This window comes from Vidua macroura, chromosome 4, assembly GCF_024509145.1.
Source record: "Vidua macroura isolate BioBank_ID:100142 chromosome 4, ASM2450914v1, whole genome shotgun sequence".
NCBI lineage: Eukaryota > Metazoa > Chordata > Aves > Passeriformes > Viduidae > Vidua > Vidua macroura.
This window is the reverse complement of record NC_071574.1, coordinates 7,963,878-7,982,259: the sequence shown is the minus strand read 5'-3', so window position 1 is coordinate 7,982,259 and position 18,382 is coordinate 7,963,878. Positions and strand designations below refer to the sequence as shown.

Here is an 18,382-nt window from a genome sequence, read left to right as displayed (position 1 = left end):
TCAACTATTACATATTTTATATTAAATACTGACATTCGCAAAGATGCATATAAAAAGGATTGCATTTGCTATCATCATTTTATCTTTTGAGTCACGACCATCAGCATATCACCACTCCACACAGAATACCACATCATATCTCTCTGAATTAACCAACAGCATAGATTCACTGTACCTGATAGCACCTTAACTGTCACACGAAGGGGACAGTCTAACAGTGCTGATTTGCTACTAGAAACTATCAGTGTGCTGGCATGCAATTTACCAGCAGCCTTCTACAAGTGATCATGGCATGAACAAATTGGCTTCATATGTATTTCAGCAAAGACAAAGCAGCAGATAAACCCAAACAGGAGCTGTGTAAGAAAACTCCTGTGTCTGTACAGCACCTCACAGCAGTGCAACACAGCGATATAACAAGATATAATGAAACAGTATATGATGTTCTTGTGCTCTGCAACTTTATGATATTTACTATGAGGACAAATGGCAGAGGAGAGCTGTAATCAATATTTGAAGGGGAAGCTTTAGATAAAGTAGAAATTCATGCAGAAACTATAAAGGGACAACACAGATAACACATTTTTGGATAACAACAGCATATGTCAGGTGCAGTATGACACTAAAAGCCAGACAGGTGAGAAATAATGCCATAAGCATCCTGTAGTAAGGCACTCAAAACACCATGTTAAAAGTACTAGAGATCCTAAATGCCATCATATCCTGGCCTGCTAACCCTGAATATTAATGTGTAGGAAGAAAATGACCCAAGATGCCATGTATGCATTGACTTACAGCCACTTAATCATCACTTTCCTATTGGCAGGTAAAAGACTGTGCTGGTACAAAATAATCAAGAAAGGCCATATTCCATGAAAACAGTGGAGAAATTATCATATTTCCAAAACTGGGCAGCAGTGGGCCAGAAGCCCACGTATGGTGTGCACAGGAAAGCTTCAGTGGAAACATTACCTTCCTTTCCAGTACGTGAATGTTGCATGGGGGAGGTAAAAATGCTCTAATTTGAAGTTCCCCATCCCAGCATTAGGAAAATTGTCTCCTCCTCCTTCACATGCCTAAGAACAAGGGACTACGAGAGAGCGCCAAAATAGCAACTCTCTAAAAACAAAATGTTTACAAAGAAGAGAGGAAGCTGTCCAACCTGGTTCTCCCCAGTACAGACACAGCAGCACTCTCAGGCAGTGACAAAGCTCTAGTTGTGCTCAGAGTTCTAAAGCCATTTCTTAAAACCTGATGCAATATATAATAGTGAAATCTAATGTGCACCTCCATGGCACTTGGCTAACAGTACCACACTGCCCCCTTATGTGTAAATATAAGGCTAGATTGAGCAGGTTTGGGCATAAATATTTGCTTCTGAAAAATTCAAAGGTACCAAAACTTGAAATGCCATCTTTTCCATGGACTAAGCATTGCATTTGGGCTCCCTGGCAAACAACTCTCTGCCAAGAGGTTTCAGCATGTTGTTCACTATGCCACATTCCACAGCTGTGTTTATTTCTACAGCCTTATCCATGGATCTCTGCTGAAATTAGTGATGGTGAGAAGAACAAGCATTTCCCAGGAGTACTTCATAAGAGATGAGCTTTCTTGTATGCTTCTAGGTGACTTGCACAGGTGGCAGGGAATTTCTTCAGTGTTTTTTATTAGTCTATCACAAATACTGCAATATACTCTTCCAAAACTATTAGTATGAGAAATTAAGAGTCACAAAGGCAAAAGACAAAAAGAATTTTTGCTCTTTCAAGCAGTTCATAGTTGTGTTCATCCCTACTTGGGTATCTTTTTTTGTCATTTTAGTAGGAAAATAAAATCCAGCCCAGCCCTAATGAAACATTTTTCAGCAGCAGCAATCTTTCTGTTGTAGGCCAAAGCCTCAGCTTATACTACAGTTTTGCAAAGGAGAGCATCTGAAAAGCAAGCAGAACATCAACCTCTGCCTTCAGAAGTGCACATACAGCATTCAGCTTATCTTTCTTGCTTTATTTTCACTTAAATAAACAAATGTGTTTCATCATAGCTTGGATATTTGTCTGCTGCACTGACAGAAGCACTGTTAGGTCTGCCTGAGAATGAGGGGATGGAGAACTGCTTTATTTAATCTGTGGGCAGAAAAGTTGGTTTTAGTTTTATTCAAATTTTCTTCTAACTTTATTAACTATTTAAACATCACTGAAGCTAAATGTTTCATGGCTAATAAAAAATGCCAGCTGTGAGTGACCTGTTGTCAGAAGCCCAGTGCATGCACACAGAGGACTGAATTCAACATCACACACACACACAATATAAGCACTTGAAATAGTCCCAGCAGTGCTGTGTGGGGCCATTTTGTGCACAAAAGCAAGTCAGCATGGGACCACAGGTGAACAAGTTTAGGAGTACAGTCCTGCACTACAAGCAGCTGCTATCAGATGCATGGCAAGGCAACCACACATATCCAATTGGAGGAAAAGACTCCCAAGGAAGAACAGATTGGAATGTGCTATTTAAGAGATGAATGTTTTGTTACTCAAAAAAACCACGCTCCCTGAAGGTCAGATCTACCACTATCACCCATCCGGACTGCAGAAGTCACCACAGCTTAGACTAATTCCTGTAATAAAGACAAGAATGAGGTATGCTCATTGACTTACGTCATTCTAGAAGCGATAAAATATACTAAGCCAACCTCAAAGTTTAAAGATCTCACACTCACATCCAGTGTTAACACAGTTTTTGACACTGTGGTCAAACTGCATGTGATTTATAGACTATCAGTTTTCTATAATTTAGTTCTCAAAAGCACTGGCATCCTGCTGTTGACCTACCTGGGAGTAAACTCTGAAGTTAAGTGTAACAATTTACACTTGGGAGAAGACTAATATATGTAGCACTCAGAATTTTAATCCAGCAACAAATCCCTCTGTTAGTCAGTCCCAGTTAGTCCACTATTATAAATGGTTCTTTAGGTCTGATCTTATATGAAAGCAAAATTTCAAAGTGCACACTGAATGAACCAGAGGATGAATCTCCAAACCTGCAGCGTAAAAGTTACAACAAAAAAGATGAAACTCTAGTGGAGCAATTTAAAACTCTAAGTCTGACCTATCTCTCTCTCTATGTAGGAGTATAAAATGGATGCTTTACAAGGCTAAACAAACCACAAACCATCTTGGGCATACAGCACTAATAACAGCTCTGTCTAGAGCAGTGAGCACAAGATCATCCCTACATAGAACCATTCCAATTCCGAAATCTGTGTCCCACAGTGTCTGTGGCAGCATTTCTTCAGAGTAATGAGCCAAATTCAACATATTATCATACTGTATTCTACCAGCAGATCCACATGGCAGCAGCCCAAGCAATTTTGCCAGATTCCCCTTAATCTGCAACAACAGTGTTGGACTCTAGATCCTGAGCTCTTATGAGAGCCGATTTTAGATAGTGAAAAAACCCATGGCTGGGAGGATTTACCTTGGTTTATTCCACAAGTTTATGACTAGATGTATAGCTGTACATGGAAATGTAGATTCTGCTGCTACAAGAGAATACTGATCTGTTTGTTCTGGTCTCAAGCAGAACTAATTAATGAATTTCAGTATGCTTGCCAGGAATTACTTTAGGAAAAGACCAAGACATCAGGTCATCTCTGTCTGCTTTGTTTCACTGGGGTAATTAAAATTTCCTCTAAAACTCAGTGGGAAGCAAACAGCAAGGACAGAGTGGGATGAAAAAGAGGGGAGAAAAAACTGGAGGCTTAGTAATAGAGCTAATGAAGATAAACTTACAGGAAATCAGCTTAAAACAGTGCCATGGTTTTGTTTCAAGACAAAACCCCTATCACTCTCATAACACCAAGCACCCAGAACATGCATCTATATCAAACACAAACACAAACCAGAGCACCAGAAGACTCTGTGTAATGCAATGGAAGTTAGAATATGCAAGGTTATTCCAATTTTTTTTGGAATTCCACTAGTGGGATAGGCTCCGCTACTACATTCATATGTTGTAGAGAAGAGTATTTCTCATGACAAGAACAACCTAAGTTTCTATCTGGGCAATTTCCCTTCAATACCATCTTGATTTGCCATTGTTAAATAAAAGATACAAACACAGACACTTCCACTAATGTTCACTGAATAATATAAAACACCATCCAGCTATGGCACATGTACTGCTCTCCCCTTACACATTTTATCCCCATGGTACTCCTTGCATCTCCATGACAACTGGATATAATATATGCTGATCAAAGAATATTTTATACATTAGCAGTTAATGGGATAGTGCAAGAGGAGCTTATCACCATGGTCTTTCCTTGACTTAGCTTCTTTTCAATGTAATGCAAGCCCAATTCAGGTTAAACCCAGCAATCTGCACAAAACCAAAAATCATATATTTATATTAGAGACAAAAACACTAAAAAAAGGCCAACTGTCTCTGTGGTTCACAGTGTGCTCTTATTCAGATTAATTTTCAACATTTTTTTCCTCTTAGGATAATGAAGACAGTGGTTGTACCCTGCTTTTTGCCATTTTCTGAAACCAAAGCAATGATGTCTTTTATGTCAAATTACAATTTTAGTGTAGACATAAGCATTTCAGAAATTGCAAGGTGAAAATAAGCATCCTAAAACACTACTACAATAGTTCAGCCACTAATTATAACCACTAGCCACTAATTGCACACTAATTGTAGTCCATTTTTAACAGTAAAAACCACATTCAACAACATGAAAAGTTCTAGGGTTTTTATTCCCTATTTAAAGGGATTACAGAAGCTAATTGGAGCTATTAAAAGTTTAATCATAATAGAAGTTACAAAATATCAACTTCTAGAGCGCTAGGACAAAAGATTTATTACAAAACTGATTTCTGCACCAATTCTAACAATTTTATAAAACTTCCAGAGGACTGAACTCTTTTGAAAAAAGTATCCTTTGTTACTGTAGTTTCTTACTGGTTCATATTTTTACTTTACTATGGACAATGTTAGCTCAACGTGTTACATTCCTGGTTTTAGTCAAAGTATCCATTTCTTTTTCTTGTTCACAAACACAATTCAATAAATAAAAACTACATGCACTAGGAATTCTTGATATCTAAACAGAATATGTGTTCAATGTGAAAAATGTGATTAAAGTTGATTACTTCTAAAATTTATATTCAACATTTTTTAAACGTTTACAAAATTCTCCAAGAAAAATTATCAACAACTTCATCAGAATTCTGAAATAACTTACCTCCCAAATGTTATCATGGTGTCCACTCCAAGACAGGTGTGCCTGCCTCAAATTAGTTATCCTGTCTTTTGCACTTCAACACTTATATACTGTAAAGTACAATTTGCTGTGCACTGCTTTCTGTGAGATTGCACAAGATGCAGATTTTCTGAGGCTTTGGATTTAGAGGCTTGAATTCCACTACAAACCACAAAATATCTTTATACATTATTCACACACATTATATTGGGGGGTGGGGGGTAAAATCAGATCCAGAGCTGAAAACTACCTGTGGCTCAGTCTCTAGAGGGCCACCAACCAGACAGCATCAATAATGCTCTTGATGCTGCCTGGCACACACTGCTGAATTACAGTGCAACAGAGGATGCAGCCTGGAAAGTAACCAGGTATAAGTCAAAACAAGAAACAGGAATCATCCTTGGCTGTGAGCCAAACCACAAAGCTCTCTAAATAAATAAATTAAAATTGAATCCATCCAAGACAACCTTTTCTTCATTGCAAAGATATCATTTGCTGAGGCCATCTGCCTGGCAGCCGGATCACCCCTAACTAAATGAAACATTGCTTATAGGGATTTGTGATCTCCTTTTGACTGGAGTATCTGCTATCTGCTCTTCTTATACAAGTACAACTACAGATCTGGAAAATCTGCAAACTACAAGAGTGACAAAAGAACCCAGGGAAGTTTCAGACAGATCTGATGTATCAGTAGACTCTAACAGCCACTCATTAGCCCTGATTGCGTTGAACTGTGTAGTTCAAGTTTTGGATGCAGTGAAGGAACTAAAAACCCTGCAAGACACAACACTACAGTCTGGAGGACAGCTGCAAAGGAGGGGGAAGAAAAAAAAAAAGAAAACCAAACCAAGGTTAAAAACGCGTGTCCTTTGATCGCTCACGAATTATGAGTTTGTTGAGTCAGCCTTTCTAAAAGTAGCGCTCCTGATACAAAGACTGCAGCTTCCACCGTATCACATCGCGCTCCACCTTTTAACAATTCATGAGAAGAATGCTCCTGATGGCAGCCCATTCTCTGCTATCAACCAATCCATTTTAGCCATCGAGGGAAATGAGAGAGTTAACCACATACCAGGCTGGGAATGCCTCCACATTTGTCCACTGCACCAGCAGGAGCAGCAGGTTCACCTTCTCTTCTGTGCTCACCTACTCGTAACTCACACCAAGGAGAGTATTCTAAAAAGGTTATCTTTCCCTGTTACACATAATAGCTATGTGTATCTTGTTTAGTTACAGGAACTACTTAAAATATCAGAGAATGCCGTAAAATTAAAAGATTGAATAGTCAATCTAATTACATTGATTTCTAAAACATGACACACTTCTCAAAGGAAAATAATGCAGAAGAAGAATGTTTGCATGTATTTTCTCTTACAAAGAGTGTGTGAAATCCTAAGAAGATGAAAGATGGCACTTGGAAACCTAAGTCAAGACCAAGCAAAACCAACAACTATGACCAAACACAGCACAGGTATGCCCCCTTCATTTGTAATAAATATATATATATGTAAAAACATACATATACATGTGTATATACATACAAAAACACCATATATATATATATATATACACACATCTATTTTACTGCAGATTTTATGAACAAATAGTATAATTGAGTATAAAAACCCACATTTTACCCCCTACCACACTGTCACCAAGCAAAGCATAAGAATGAAATGACAAGATGTTCAAGATTATTGCAAATGACACAGTTCCAACCGCAGCCAACCCTGCAGTCTCACCAGCATTTTCTTTTTCACAGATATCCTTGCTGCCATTACAAGGATTTATACCATCATTGCTTTTTCAACTATTTTCTGCTTATTGTTTTTGTTAAAATACATTTTTTACCTTGCATTATGACTATAGGCTCTTTGGAGATAAAGAACATGCTGTTCTATTGTATGTCTAAATGAAATATTGATGGTTTATTACTGCAAGAAGCATGCACTTGAATATTGGAAATAAAAGTATTATCAGCTGACTGCCACGTATTTTTAATACAAAAATGTTTAATGGTTTGAAATACACTAGTCCTTCTGGTAAGGCAAAAGCTAACTAGAATTCCAAAGAGTACATGCAAAACACATTACATCACACAGTTTCTGCATAAGAATTTACTTCCTAAACTTTTTAGAACCGCAACAACTTTCCCCCTCTTCATGCTCCTTGCAACATCTTACAGAATATTTTCATTTACTAACAAGATTTTATTTAAGAACATGCATTTTGGCTGTCTCCATAAGGACTTCTCCCTTGCTTCCTCCTCCATACATGCAAGCACAGCACCCTGACCATCAACACAGAAGCAAATATTGGTCACTTGAATTCCACTCCTTTAGCATCCTTTCTCTTTACTAACTTAGGAACATTGCTTGTGGGCAGCACAAGATGAGATCTCTATCACTTTGAAATTTTGTATGAAATAGAGGGAGGTTCCCCCAAATTAACTGTAAAGAAGGTAGGCAAATCAAGAAGTCAGACATCTATGTACTATTTCTATGTGCCATGTATTTGTAGTACAGCATCTCAGCAGGTCTCTTCCACCTCTGAGACCATGACTTTTGTTTTTCGTTATCAATATAATAAGATTTCTCACAGCGCATGTTTTGTTTCTTTTGGACCAGTCTAGCAGCATACCAATCCAGGTATTGATCCAGACTGCTTCTAAAATCATCAACTGCAGTCACAAACACGAGTAGAGATTTGATATTCAGTCTTCTTACTATGCATACACCTCATTTAGAAAACTGAAGTCTTTTAAACAAACAAACAAAAAAAAAATTTGCAGTCAATTTACCACCATATGTGTGTCTCATGGAAGGGCTTTATGCTACCTACAGGGCAGAGAAAGGATTTAAAGAGTTTGCTCACACTACAGTGGAACAAAAGAGCTGCTCTGACTCCTACTAGAACTTCTTTGTTGTGTCTGTTGCCCTTTCTGCTTGAGACTCAGCCAATGATTAAGGCACGTAATTAGAATTAAATTCAGGAACAGTTTCAATGACACTTCTGATTAGTTACATGCTTCAAGCTCAGCACGTGCTGAATACCCTCCTGAATACCCTCACGTGTTTTTACCACAAACTCTGTGCTAATGGAGATATTTTAATGTCATTTTTCCCTGCTCCAAATCCAACGTTTGTTGACTTGAGAAGTATTCATCTTGTGGAGGTTCCAAATTGCTGCACCACAGCAAACCACCATAATTACACTGCACTGCTTCTTGGTCCTTCTTTGCAGCCGAAGGTAAAGCAACAGGAAAGCTGAAACAAACCCTCTTTAGTAACTCTCATGTGTCCCTTCAAAAGATCTGCTCTGTTGCCAAAAAACAGTCTTAAGTTTGTGTGGTGGCATGGCATTCCACCCTAAAGCATTTACCTGCAACAGAACTGCTGGATTGCCACAGGGAGACTCTGCTCCTTCATGCTCTGAAGCAATCTGGCTTCATCCACTTCCATTCCTTCTGCCTCACAAATGTTGCATGTATTATACACTGTAATACGTTTTAAGACAAGATTTTTCAAGGATTACTACATGAAGTTGATGTTGGCTTAAGAGCTCAGTAGTATTAAATTCTTCTCTTCCTTTTTTAGTTTAAAAAAGAAATCATGAAAGTGCCCAAAGTATAAAAAAAAGTATTTCATTTAAAAAAATCCCCTTAAAACTGTTTTGAACATATCAAAGACATTTTGTCTAAAATATGTAAAATCCTTCCCCTTTATAGAAAGTCTGATAGAGAAAAGGTATCTGCCCTATATATAGGAAATACTGAGCTTTTCAGCTTGAGTGTCTTTGAGATAATTTTGCCCATAGGTTGTCTGAATTTGAGGAAAAGATATATTTTACGAAGCCTATTCCCTTTCCTCAGATTCTGGTCTTCCAATCTCCAGAAGGAACTTCTAGGTCTAGCCCCTCGCTTTTTTCCTTCTAATTTTCTTTCACTGTAATCTTCATCTTCTTTCTGTTTTTATAATCTTGCTATTTGTACTCACTATTCTTTCCTCCCCCATACGCTGGTTTAAATATTCCAGTCCCACTGAGATTTTTATTCCAACCTCCTCCCTCATCTTCTTTCATTTCTTAGACTTTTTTTTTATCCTGCTGCCTTTTTTTTCCTTCTTAAAATAACGTTCAGGGAATAGAGAAATCAAAATGGCTCACATTACCACTGAGGCATCTCTAAATGGCAAATAAACAAGCCCTTTAAATAGTGACAGTCACTCCAATAAGATGCCAAAACAATATAACAAACAGCAAGATGAATATGTGCATGCTCTTCATGCTGCCATGGCATGGACCCTTCTTCCTCACCACAAGTCAGAGAAGAGACCAGAAGAGCTGAAATGTCCAAGATTTCCAATCTGTTAAGCCCATGGGAAGAAAAACTAATTGAAACCCTTGAAACTCATTTGGAGGAGGCAAAGAAGAGAAATGAAAACTTTTTTTTGGGGCCAAGTTGACTAAGACTTCATTAGAAGATTACCTAAAGGCCAAGATTGCTCCAGGCACTGTACAAGCACAGCTGCAATCAGCTCCTGAGCTTGTTACCTCAAAGCAAAATAAACATAATGATGAGATACAAACATGAATTTTCTTCTGTAGTGAAGGGAAAGATACAGGACACAAAATCCGGCTGTCCTTCCCCTATAGCCATAGGACAGAAGCAAAGCAAGACAATTTGCAGGTCTAATTATCCTCTGGATCGTCCTTGCTTCCACAGCAGGTGGTTCTGACAGTCCTAAGTAAAATACCTCAGCTTGGGTCTAGTTTTTGTCTTTTTCTTTCAAAGCAGAGATCTGCTTGTGCAGCTCACCTTCTAAGTGGGCACTGTGAAATACTCTGCCTGACAGAGACCTGCCTAGAACTGACAAAAGCTAAACAATTCCCTCCCTAATGCTTTTCTATCCCTTCCTTCTCTTAATCATTGTGCAACACATCAGGCTGTATGGTCTAGCTTCAGTGTTCCAGTCTCAGCATTTTGCAAAACATCCCCTCTTCAACACACTGCAGTTGGTTCATAGACATGGATTGGATGCACATATGCAGCCCATAAACAAGGTGGAAGTGGTGCTGACTGGTTTCTAGCCAGCAGGAAATCAATGTACATATCAACAAAGCCTAAAAATAAATTTAAAAAAATAAATAAAATAAACAAATAAAACCAGCTTATTCACTAAGCATAATACTCTTATCTTAGGGCAAGTCATTGTGTTCAGGTTTCCACACATTCATTGCACAGAAATTCTCTAATTAGAACAAAAAGTGATGATATTGGAATGACTGCACCAGGATTTCAAAGCCAGTAACCCAATTATGTCTCCTCCTAAAAATGAACAGTGACTCTCATTCAATACAGCTATCCACAAAATACATAATGGGCATTGATGGAATTTAAAAATATTTGAGGAATCCTAACCATTTTTTACCATTCTGCCTACCAGGTTCCTGTATTTATACCAGAAATGCTGATGGCTCCTGCTTTTGCTACAAGGGAGAAGAAATGCCTCTCTGCAGAGTACCAGATCTGGAAATTACATATGCACCGAGTGTGAAGGGTCAGTGCAACTCCATCTTGACTCCATCACCCTCCTACAATTCCAAACTTTGCTCCTATCAGCAGAAGCTGCTAAAAATTAGCAGAGTCGGAGTAGTGGCTGAATGAAATATTTTAAAATATTTTACCCCACAGCCAATGACATTTCCTAGGATTTCACCAAGGCTATAAATAAAAATATCTAATGCAAGACTCTCAGAAAGTCTTAAATGCATAGAAATTTAAAAAAAACCAACATAAAATGAACATTAAACTGGCAATGACCTTGCTTGCCTTTAAAAGTAGGTCCTTGGTCTGCTCTAAACGAAGAAATGTCACTTGTAAAAGCAGCATACTCAGTTTGACTATAAAATTTTTGCAATGCCTCAACACACCTCTCCACTGCCTTTGTTATAAACACACAGAGGTCACACTTGGGGCTGCCTTCCACTTTGGAAGCAGGTCTAGAATGGGAGAGGCTGCCGCAGGCAGACCACTGATGACAAGTTCACTGTTAGAATTGGCAGTGAAATGACAGAAATCCCTTAAAAAATTATACCCTTCTAGTTCTAAAGAAGGCATAAAACCAAGAAATTATGGAAAATGATGCAGTATTATACTGATGTACTTTCCATTCCTCGCTTCCCCGCATTTTCAGAGGAGCAAGAAAGGCCACTAATGTTTCAAATGTAAAATACCAGTTTTATGATGATGTCCAGTTTTAAGAGACATGTGACTGAACTGGCATAAGAATAGGATGGTGCTAATCTGTGGTCATTTGAATAAACAAAACTCAACCTCCACATGTTATTAAAACACCCTGGCTCTGCTTGCTCTCTCTCAACTTCCTTTAATTTGTGTGGTCACCTCAATAGCTTTAAAATCATGAGCTCAGCTACACGGTTTACTTTCATTTCTGAGATCCAAAATTAATACCATGGCTTACAGCTCTTGGAATATCTATTGCTTAGAACTTGAGCCACATGTGCAGCCCAGTATTTTTCCAACAGAACAATACCATATCTGCCCAGTGAGGACAGCATTACACCCTAAGTCAACTAAGCCAACAAAACCCACCATGTGGACACAGCTATGCCAACAGCAGCTTTGCCCAGCCTCTATCAATCAGGGAAGGAGCATAATTACATCGTCAGAAAACCTTGAGACATATATTATTTAGAGTAGATAACACTTGACTTAAATAGCCAATTTCAACACTGCTAACCTTTAAAGGAAATAACAATTGTAATGCTCTGAGTGCTTAAGAAAGGAGAGAGGAAAAAAAGCATATCTTGGGATTTTTCCAAAGCACTTTTTTTTTTTGACAGTAAGAATTAGGGTGATGCTGTCCATTTCTCAGTACAAAGTACCTTAAACATCCAGTTACAGAAGTCAATTTAGACACAAGGGACCCCCAAATGAGTACCCAAATAAGGAGACAAGTAAATTACTTTCCTACTATTTTTATTTTTAATTTCAGATCCCAGATTAACATGCAGTGATATCCTGGACAGTACCTTGTGAAGCACTTTAGTAACTGGCAACTTTAGTAACAGCAGCAACAACAATTTCTATTTTCAGTACTACCTCAAATACAAAGGCTTAAAATAACACACATTCAGCTGAAAATAAAGGAAGTGTTAATACCTGGCTCTCTCATAATGGTTTTTACACATAAAATTCAGAGTACAGTAAAGTCGTCTTTTTACTCGGGGAACTCTTAGATAAAATGAAGACACAAAACAATTAATTCAGACCCTGGTCAAAGTGATGAAAGAGCTTTGATGGAAGAGCTAGAAACTGAACCTGGGCTTTCTCTTTTCTAGTTTTGAAAAAAAGCAAATACAAATATCATAATGCAAATCGACTGGTGTACTATGCACACAGAAGCACTACTACTGCCACGAAGTATGCATTCTGAAATGTCAGTTCACCCATGAACAGGAATGATTATCAAGGATAAATAACCAAAAGCGTACAGTGTCTAGAAAATATTCTTTAGCATTAAACTATTAGTTTAATGTCATGCTTAATTCCTTGCTTAACCCCATTAAGGCTAGCAGATTGTTTCAGCTAATGCTCAGAAATGTGAAAACGTAGCAAAACTTACCTTCTCGTGATTTTCTATCAGGATTTCAACGACAATATTCTGAAACTTCAGGTCCATGATGGCTGCTACAGTTTCTTCCTGTGGCCTCATTAAGGTTGGTCCAAATACTACTCCTAGGTTTGCCACAGTCATTAGATTCATCTTGGCATGTTTTGAAACACTTTTTGAAAAGAATTGAAAGAAAAAACAGGAAATGGGTTATGAAAAATTTCCATTACTGTTGGAAACTGCAATCTACGAATAAAAACACTACATTTCCTTAATCTATGTTTTAGAAGTTTGTTTTGTGCGAAGTTTCTCCAAATAAAGTCTTACTAAGTTCTGGAAAACTGAAAAGCCATTCTTCCACTGGCATCTTAAAAATAGAACCAGCCTCTTACTGAACTTAAATATATAAAATGCACTTAGCATTGGACCAGGGCAAGTGTGAAACCAACTTAAATTTGCTAACAGATCTCCACTATTCCCTCTGCCAGAATTTGTGAAAAGAAAGTATAATGTTCCCTTTCTCACTTCCATCAAACCCTCAGCTGCTGGCAGGACTGCTAAAGTAAATACTTCTATGGCTTCATTAACGTCTTAGATTTCTGCCTTTCCCGCCAAAATATGCACAGCGTGAGTCAAATGTCTTGTCTGCTTTTGCACGTTTGGTTCTTGGGGTTGAGGATGACAGCATCAAAATGGGCTTTAGCTCCAGCCATACATCACTAAAGCTCTTTGTAGTTAAAGAAAGGTAAAGAGAAGAATTCTGACAAGGTAGGAAAGCAGGTCATAGCACTCACTTCGCTAAATGTTTCACCAAAATTTCCAGCATCTCTTTGTTCTTTTCTGGGAGTTTGTGGACCAAGAAGTGAACAGCATTGACTCGAGATTCCGGACTCCCACTTTCTATGGGATATAGAAATAAATATCTCAAAATAAAATTAAAATAAAATGAGATCCACAGAAACACAAATCTTCTCCCACCCCTGCATGGAAACATACTGCACACACTTCACTTCACCACTTATGTTTCTCCAAACATAGCAACACTGAACATATGTGCTTGTTTTCACAAGTAATATTGTTCTAGAATTATCAACTTATTTACTTATTTTGAGAATTTGCCTTTCAATCCACCTGCAAAAGGATGCCTTTGTTCATCTATTTTTAAAGACTGATAGATGCAGTTATTATTTTGCTGCATTGGACTCATCTGCTTAGAAATACACTGCAAGGTGAGCAGCGATGCTTTCCACTTTAGCATCATTAACTGATGGTCCTCATGATTAGAACTCAGTTTTGTTGGTACTGTGCATCTAATGATACTGCATTTAGGCTACCTTGCATTGGAAACTGGATGCAGATCCAAATGCTTAGAAAACCTAATGACCTCTGAAGACACAGAGAATAAATATGCAAAAAAACCTACTGAGAATACTATGGCAAAGGTTCTGAATAACAATGGCATCTCTAGAACAGTACAGAAATATAGATAAGCAAAGAGCTTTTATTTTTGTCTGTTGCATGTCAAATCGAACAATTTTGGCCCCTATATGTTTCACTGTACACAGATGAAAACAAGAACCTGTAAAAGATGAAAATAAACCATCTTCCTACTTCAAATTACATTAAATCACAAAATTACATCTCTGTAGTGGTTATAATGAGAGGAATTGAAGCATTTCTATTGCCTATAATAATACATACTAGAAAGTGCAGAATGAGAAAAATTTAGACTTTATTCTGAATGCAAGAAGTTTTGACATGAGGGACTGATCAGGTCCCATTTTCCTCTAAGGCAACTTTGATTGCTAAGTGTATTTCCTATAAAATACCACAATTTCTTCAGATTCTTCAGTGCATATTGCTTCAGATTTTTTTTTCTTTTCATATTGCTGTAGATTTTAGGGCTGTATTTCATTCTTTTGCAGTGAATACCCCTGCACAGATTGCAAGAAAAAAGGCTGCCAAAAAGCAAAATGTTTAATTTCTAGGGAGCTACTCAAAATTCTCATAGAAAAAATAGGCCTTCTTTAAAGTGAGACTATTTTGTGTATATGTGAGATCACAAATTCTAATTAAAGAATGGCTAAACAATTTAATTACAAGATACAGTCAAAGCTCATATAGTTTCAATCTATACTGACATGCATAAAGGGAACAGAACTGAAGGAAAAACTTTTAATTTAGGCTCCTCCTCCAATACTTTCAGGGAAAAGGATACTCCATGCTATTTCAAGTTTTTTATAGCCAACTTAAGAAACAACACTGATTACCTATTTTTGAGCATACTGTAACTGAGATCTGCAATGTTGATTGAATCTCCCTCCCCAGAATCAACTCCTTTACTGAGCTGTTTACTACTTACAAACACTGTACTGTCTCAAACATGTAACTTAAACTGAATTCCTTTACTGAAAGAGACTATAATATAAAGAAAAATAAAGTGAGGAAACTGCTGGCAAGACTTCAGAAGTAGAGAAATTATTTTAACACTTTCCAATACAAATGTGAAGACTCACCACATAGGTAAGGATGTCAAATTTTGTTTAAGCACTTGCCTGCTAGCATGTGCTTTGGCAATGAATTTCCTGAGCTAATTCTCATTTTGAATTAAGGACCACCAGAAGAAAACACATTCTGCAGTCCTGGAAAGTCATTATAGCAATCTGAAGATGATAAAGCAATTGTCTCAAAGTTTATTTTTATTTTGCTTTCCACAGTTTGCCAGACGTGCTACAGGCTGGAAAGGAAATCAGCTAAATATCTGTCTGATACTTTGCCAAAAATTCTCTTACACAGTTTCCCTCTATGCTCTTCCAAAAAAATTCCATGTACACTAGATACCATACAACTGAGCTACAAATGCTGCTGTGACTTCTCCAAGTCTGTATTTGAACTGCCACAGTGTAATCTGGCCTGCTCTTTCCTTTCTTCTAATACATGAGGAACATTCAAGCCAGCCTGTACACAGAGCTAGCAAGGCACTGAAAACAAGGGTCAGGCAGCTGTGCTGTAAGGACTCAAATGAGCTCGAATGTACTTTCTTTTGCTAAGCTTCATACTCTTTATAAATGGAAGGCAAAAAAAAAAAAAAAATCACAGATTAAGTAGATGCTTATCATTATGCAATTAAGATAATAAGACTAAATGTTTACACTGGCTACCCAAAAGTTTTTCCATAAAAGTAAAAACTGTGCTAGGCAGTCACATTACATGTGACACACACTGGAACTAAATACTGATTAAAATATATTCTAAAATAATTTATTCTTTCTTATTCCTGTATTTTTACTGGGATGAAGCATTTTTCTGGAATTGCATTTGCAGAATGCTCCTGAGGTCACAACAGCACAACAACAAAAGATTTCTATTTGAACTACAGTCATGTATTTACTGGCAGGAACGATGAATTCTCCATGCAACTCATATGTCATCAGTGGCTCTGGAAGGCTTCTGTAAAACAAGGATGATATAATAAATTTAACTGTATTTTCTTCTAGCTGCATTTACTCTAATCAGGAAGCCTTTTTAACATTCAGTAACATAATCCTCATACTGGATGCAACCATTGTTACAAAGGCCCTTGAGTTCAGTGACTTCTAGAACAAAAAGAAAACTTGGTATTAGCAGAAAAATAAGACTAAATGCATCCATTCACATTCCATGAGCTGAAGTGATGCCTCTATCATAAGATACCTTTCCAGTTTCAACACCAAGATTGTACACAAGTACTGGGCAATTCATTCTTTATTAGCACTTTTTAAATGCTAAGAATAACAAGTCAATGCCTTACTGGAAAGACACTAAGGTCCCTAAAAACAACTACCACCACCAGATTTAAAACCATTTATTATATTGACTTTACTGATGCTCATGAAATATTGCATATCTGAGTAAACACTCAGATAGGAAATACTGTAGGGGAGAAATACTTTATCATGTTCAATTATGCCCCCCTTTTTTTTTATATACTTTTCTACACTATGTAAGAGTTGTACCCTTACGATATTTCTGCAGCACTCATTGATAGTGGTTGTAATAATAATTTATTTAATAAAAATAGGAGAGTAAAAGTACAGTGTTTGTGTTACATACAAGAGATGCACAAAAGTGTGACATTTTATGTTCTTAGGCAATTTAGTAAAATAGCTTTATTAGGAATTGACAAAGCCATTTGAATAGCAAACATATTTTAAATTCTTATTTATAAATTTTGACACTCAAAATATTATTACTATTGCACACAGAACATCAGAGCAAGGGTCGGAAGGAAAAGAGGAAAATATTAAAAATTTTACAGCCTTCTCCCTTTTCATTCCACCACACAAACACAAAAAGGAAACAAATTCTAACAATCCTAGCTAATTTTTAGTAATGATTCGCAGCAAGTTTAGTAACATTTCAGGTTTCTGAACCATCAGTGAAATGCTTCTGTGTCTAACACCAAAGTGTTTGGGGGCTTGTCTCATATGAACATGAGTATTAGTGTTGCTGAAGTATTTTGCTTCCCCAAAAACAAATAACAAACATGGTATTTGTACAAAATGAGCTCCTATTCCAAAACATAGCAAAACTAACTAGTGCAGCTTAACATACTGCATAGGAAAACTAAAATAAGAATTTATAGTCTAAAAAACCAAATAAACGAGAGACAGCCTTACCGCAGATACTGCTTCATAGCACTAGTAATTGTCTTCACTTCCCAATCTACAGAGTTTTCCAGGTCAACTTCATTGCAGGTTTTTGAATCTAGAAAATAACCAGAAAGAGAAAAGGGACATGAAGAAATGGAATTCTAAATCAGTATGAGTTACATGAACAGCAACACAATGACTTTCAACACTATGTGTTTGCTCACATGAGCACAGAAGCAATGTCCTTTTTTGTTATTATTCAGTGATATGAAGAAGACCAAATATCCATATCTGCTTATAAATTCAATTTTCATATTTTGTTTTTAAAACTATTTACTGCTGATATTTTTTTCTTTAATGAAGGATTAAAAACCACCCTCATGTAAAAAGATCTCTATAGCAATTGAAATTTTCACACCTCTAATTAAACAGAGAGATGTTCACAAACACAGAAATATGTACAAAAACAGCTTAGGGAAAAAAATACTGTCTAAGAAGAATTTATCTTTTACTCTTTTCTTTCTTATTTAAAGTGATAAATTCTTTCCATAGTTTTTTTTGTAAACTGTTGATGAGAACAGTTAAAAGTGCAGCATGACCCTCTGCATTGTGTGAGAACGTTTAAGAGGTGCTTCCGAAGTAGGAAAAGGACTCTTTGCTAAATTTTTGTATTTCTTGATCAGTTTTAGCCACTGAACAAGAAATATTTATTTGCCTGACCATTTGTCAGGACCACAGAACTCCCACCTTCTCCCAGGTTAGTTGGTAGAGCCTCGGAACAAGACAGACCAAACCAAAAGGTTTGTCCGATTGACCCATCAGGTTGAAGGCTTTCTGACAGAGCGAAAACAACA

At 37.1% G+C, this 18,382-nt stretch overlaps 1 protein-coding gene across 1 annotated transcript in view; it reads right to left on the bottom strand.

Annotated features, from left to right (window-relative positions):
* Positions 1-18,382, bottom strand: part of ARHGAP10 (Rho GTPase activating protein 10) — a 137,976-nt gene that overhangs the window by 35,448 nt on the left and 84,146 nt on the right. Inside the window, exons 15-18 of the mRNA XM_053975411.1 lie at positions 17,556-17,643; positions 16,289-16,347; positions 13,692-13,797; positions 12,910-13,069 (exon numbers count right to left, since the gene is read on the bottom strand). Coding sequence (XP_053831386.1) covers positions 12,910-13,069; positions 13,692-13,797; positions 16,289-16,347; positions 17,556-17,643 — 413 coding nt within the window. The remainder of the gene's footprint in view (positions 1-12,909; positions 13,070-13,691; positions 13,798-16,288; positions 16,348-17,555; positions 17,644-18,382) is intronic.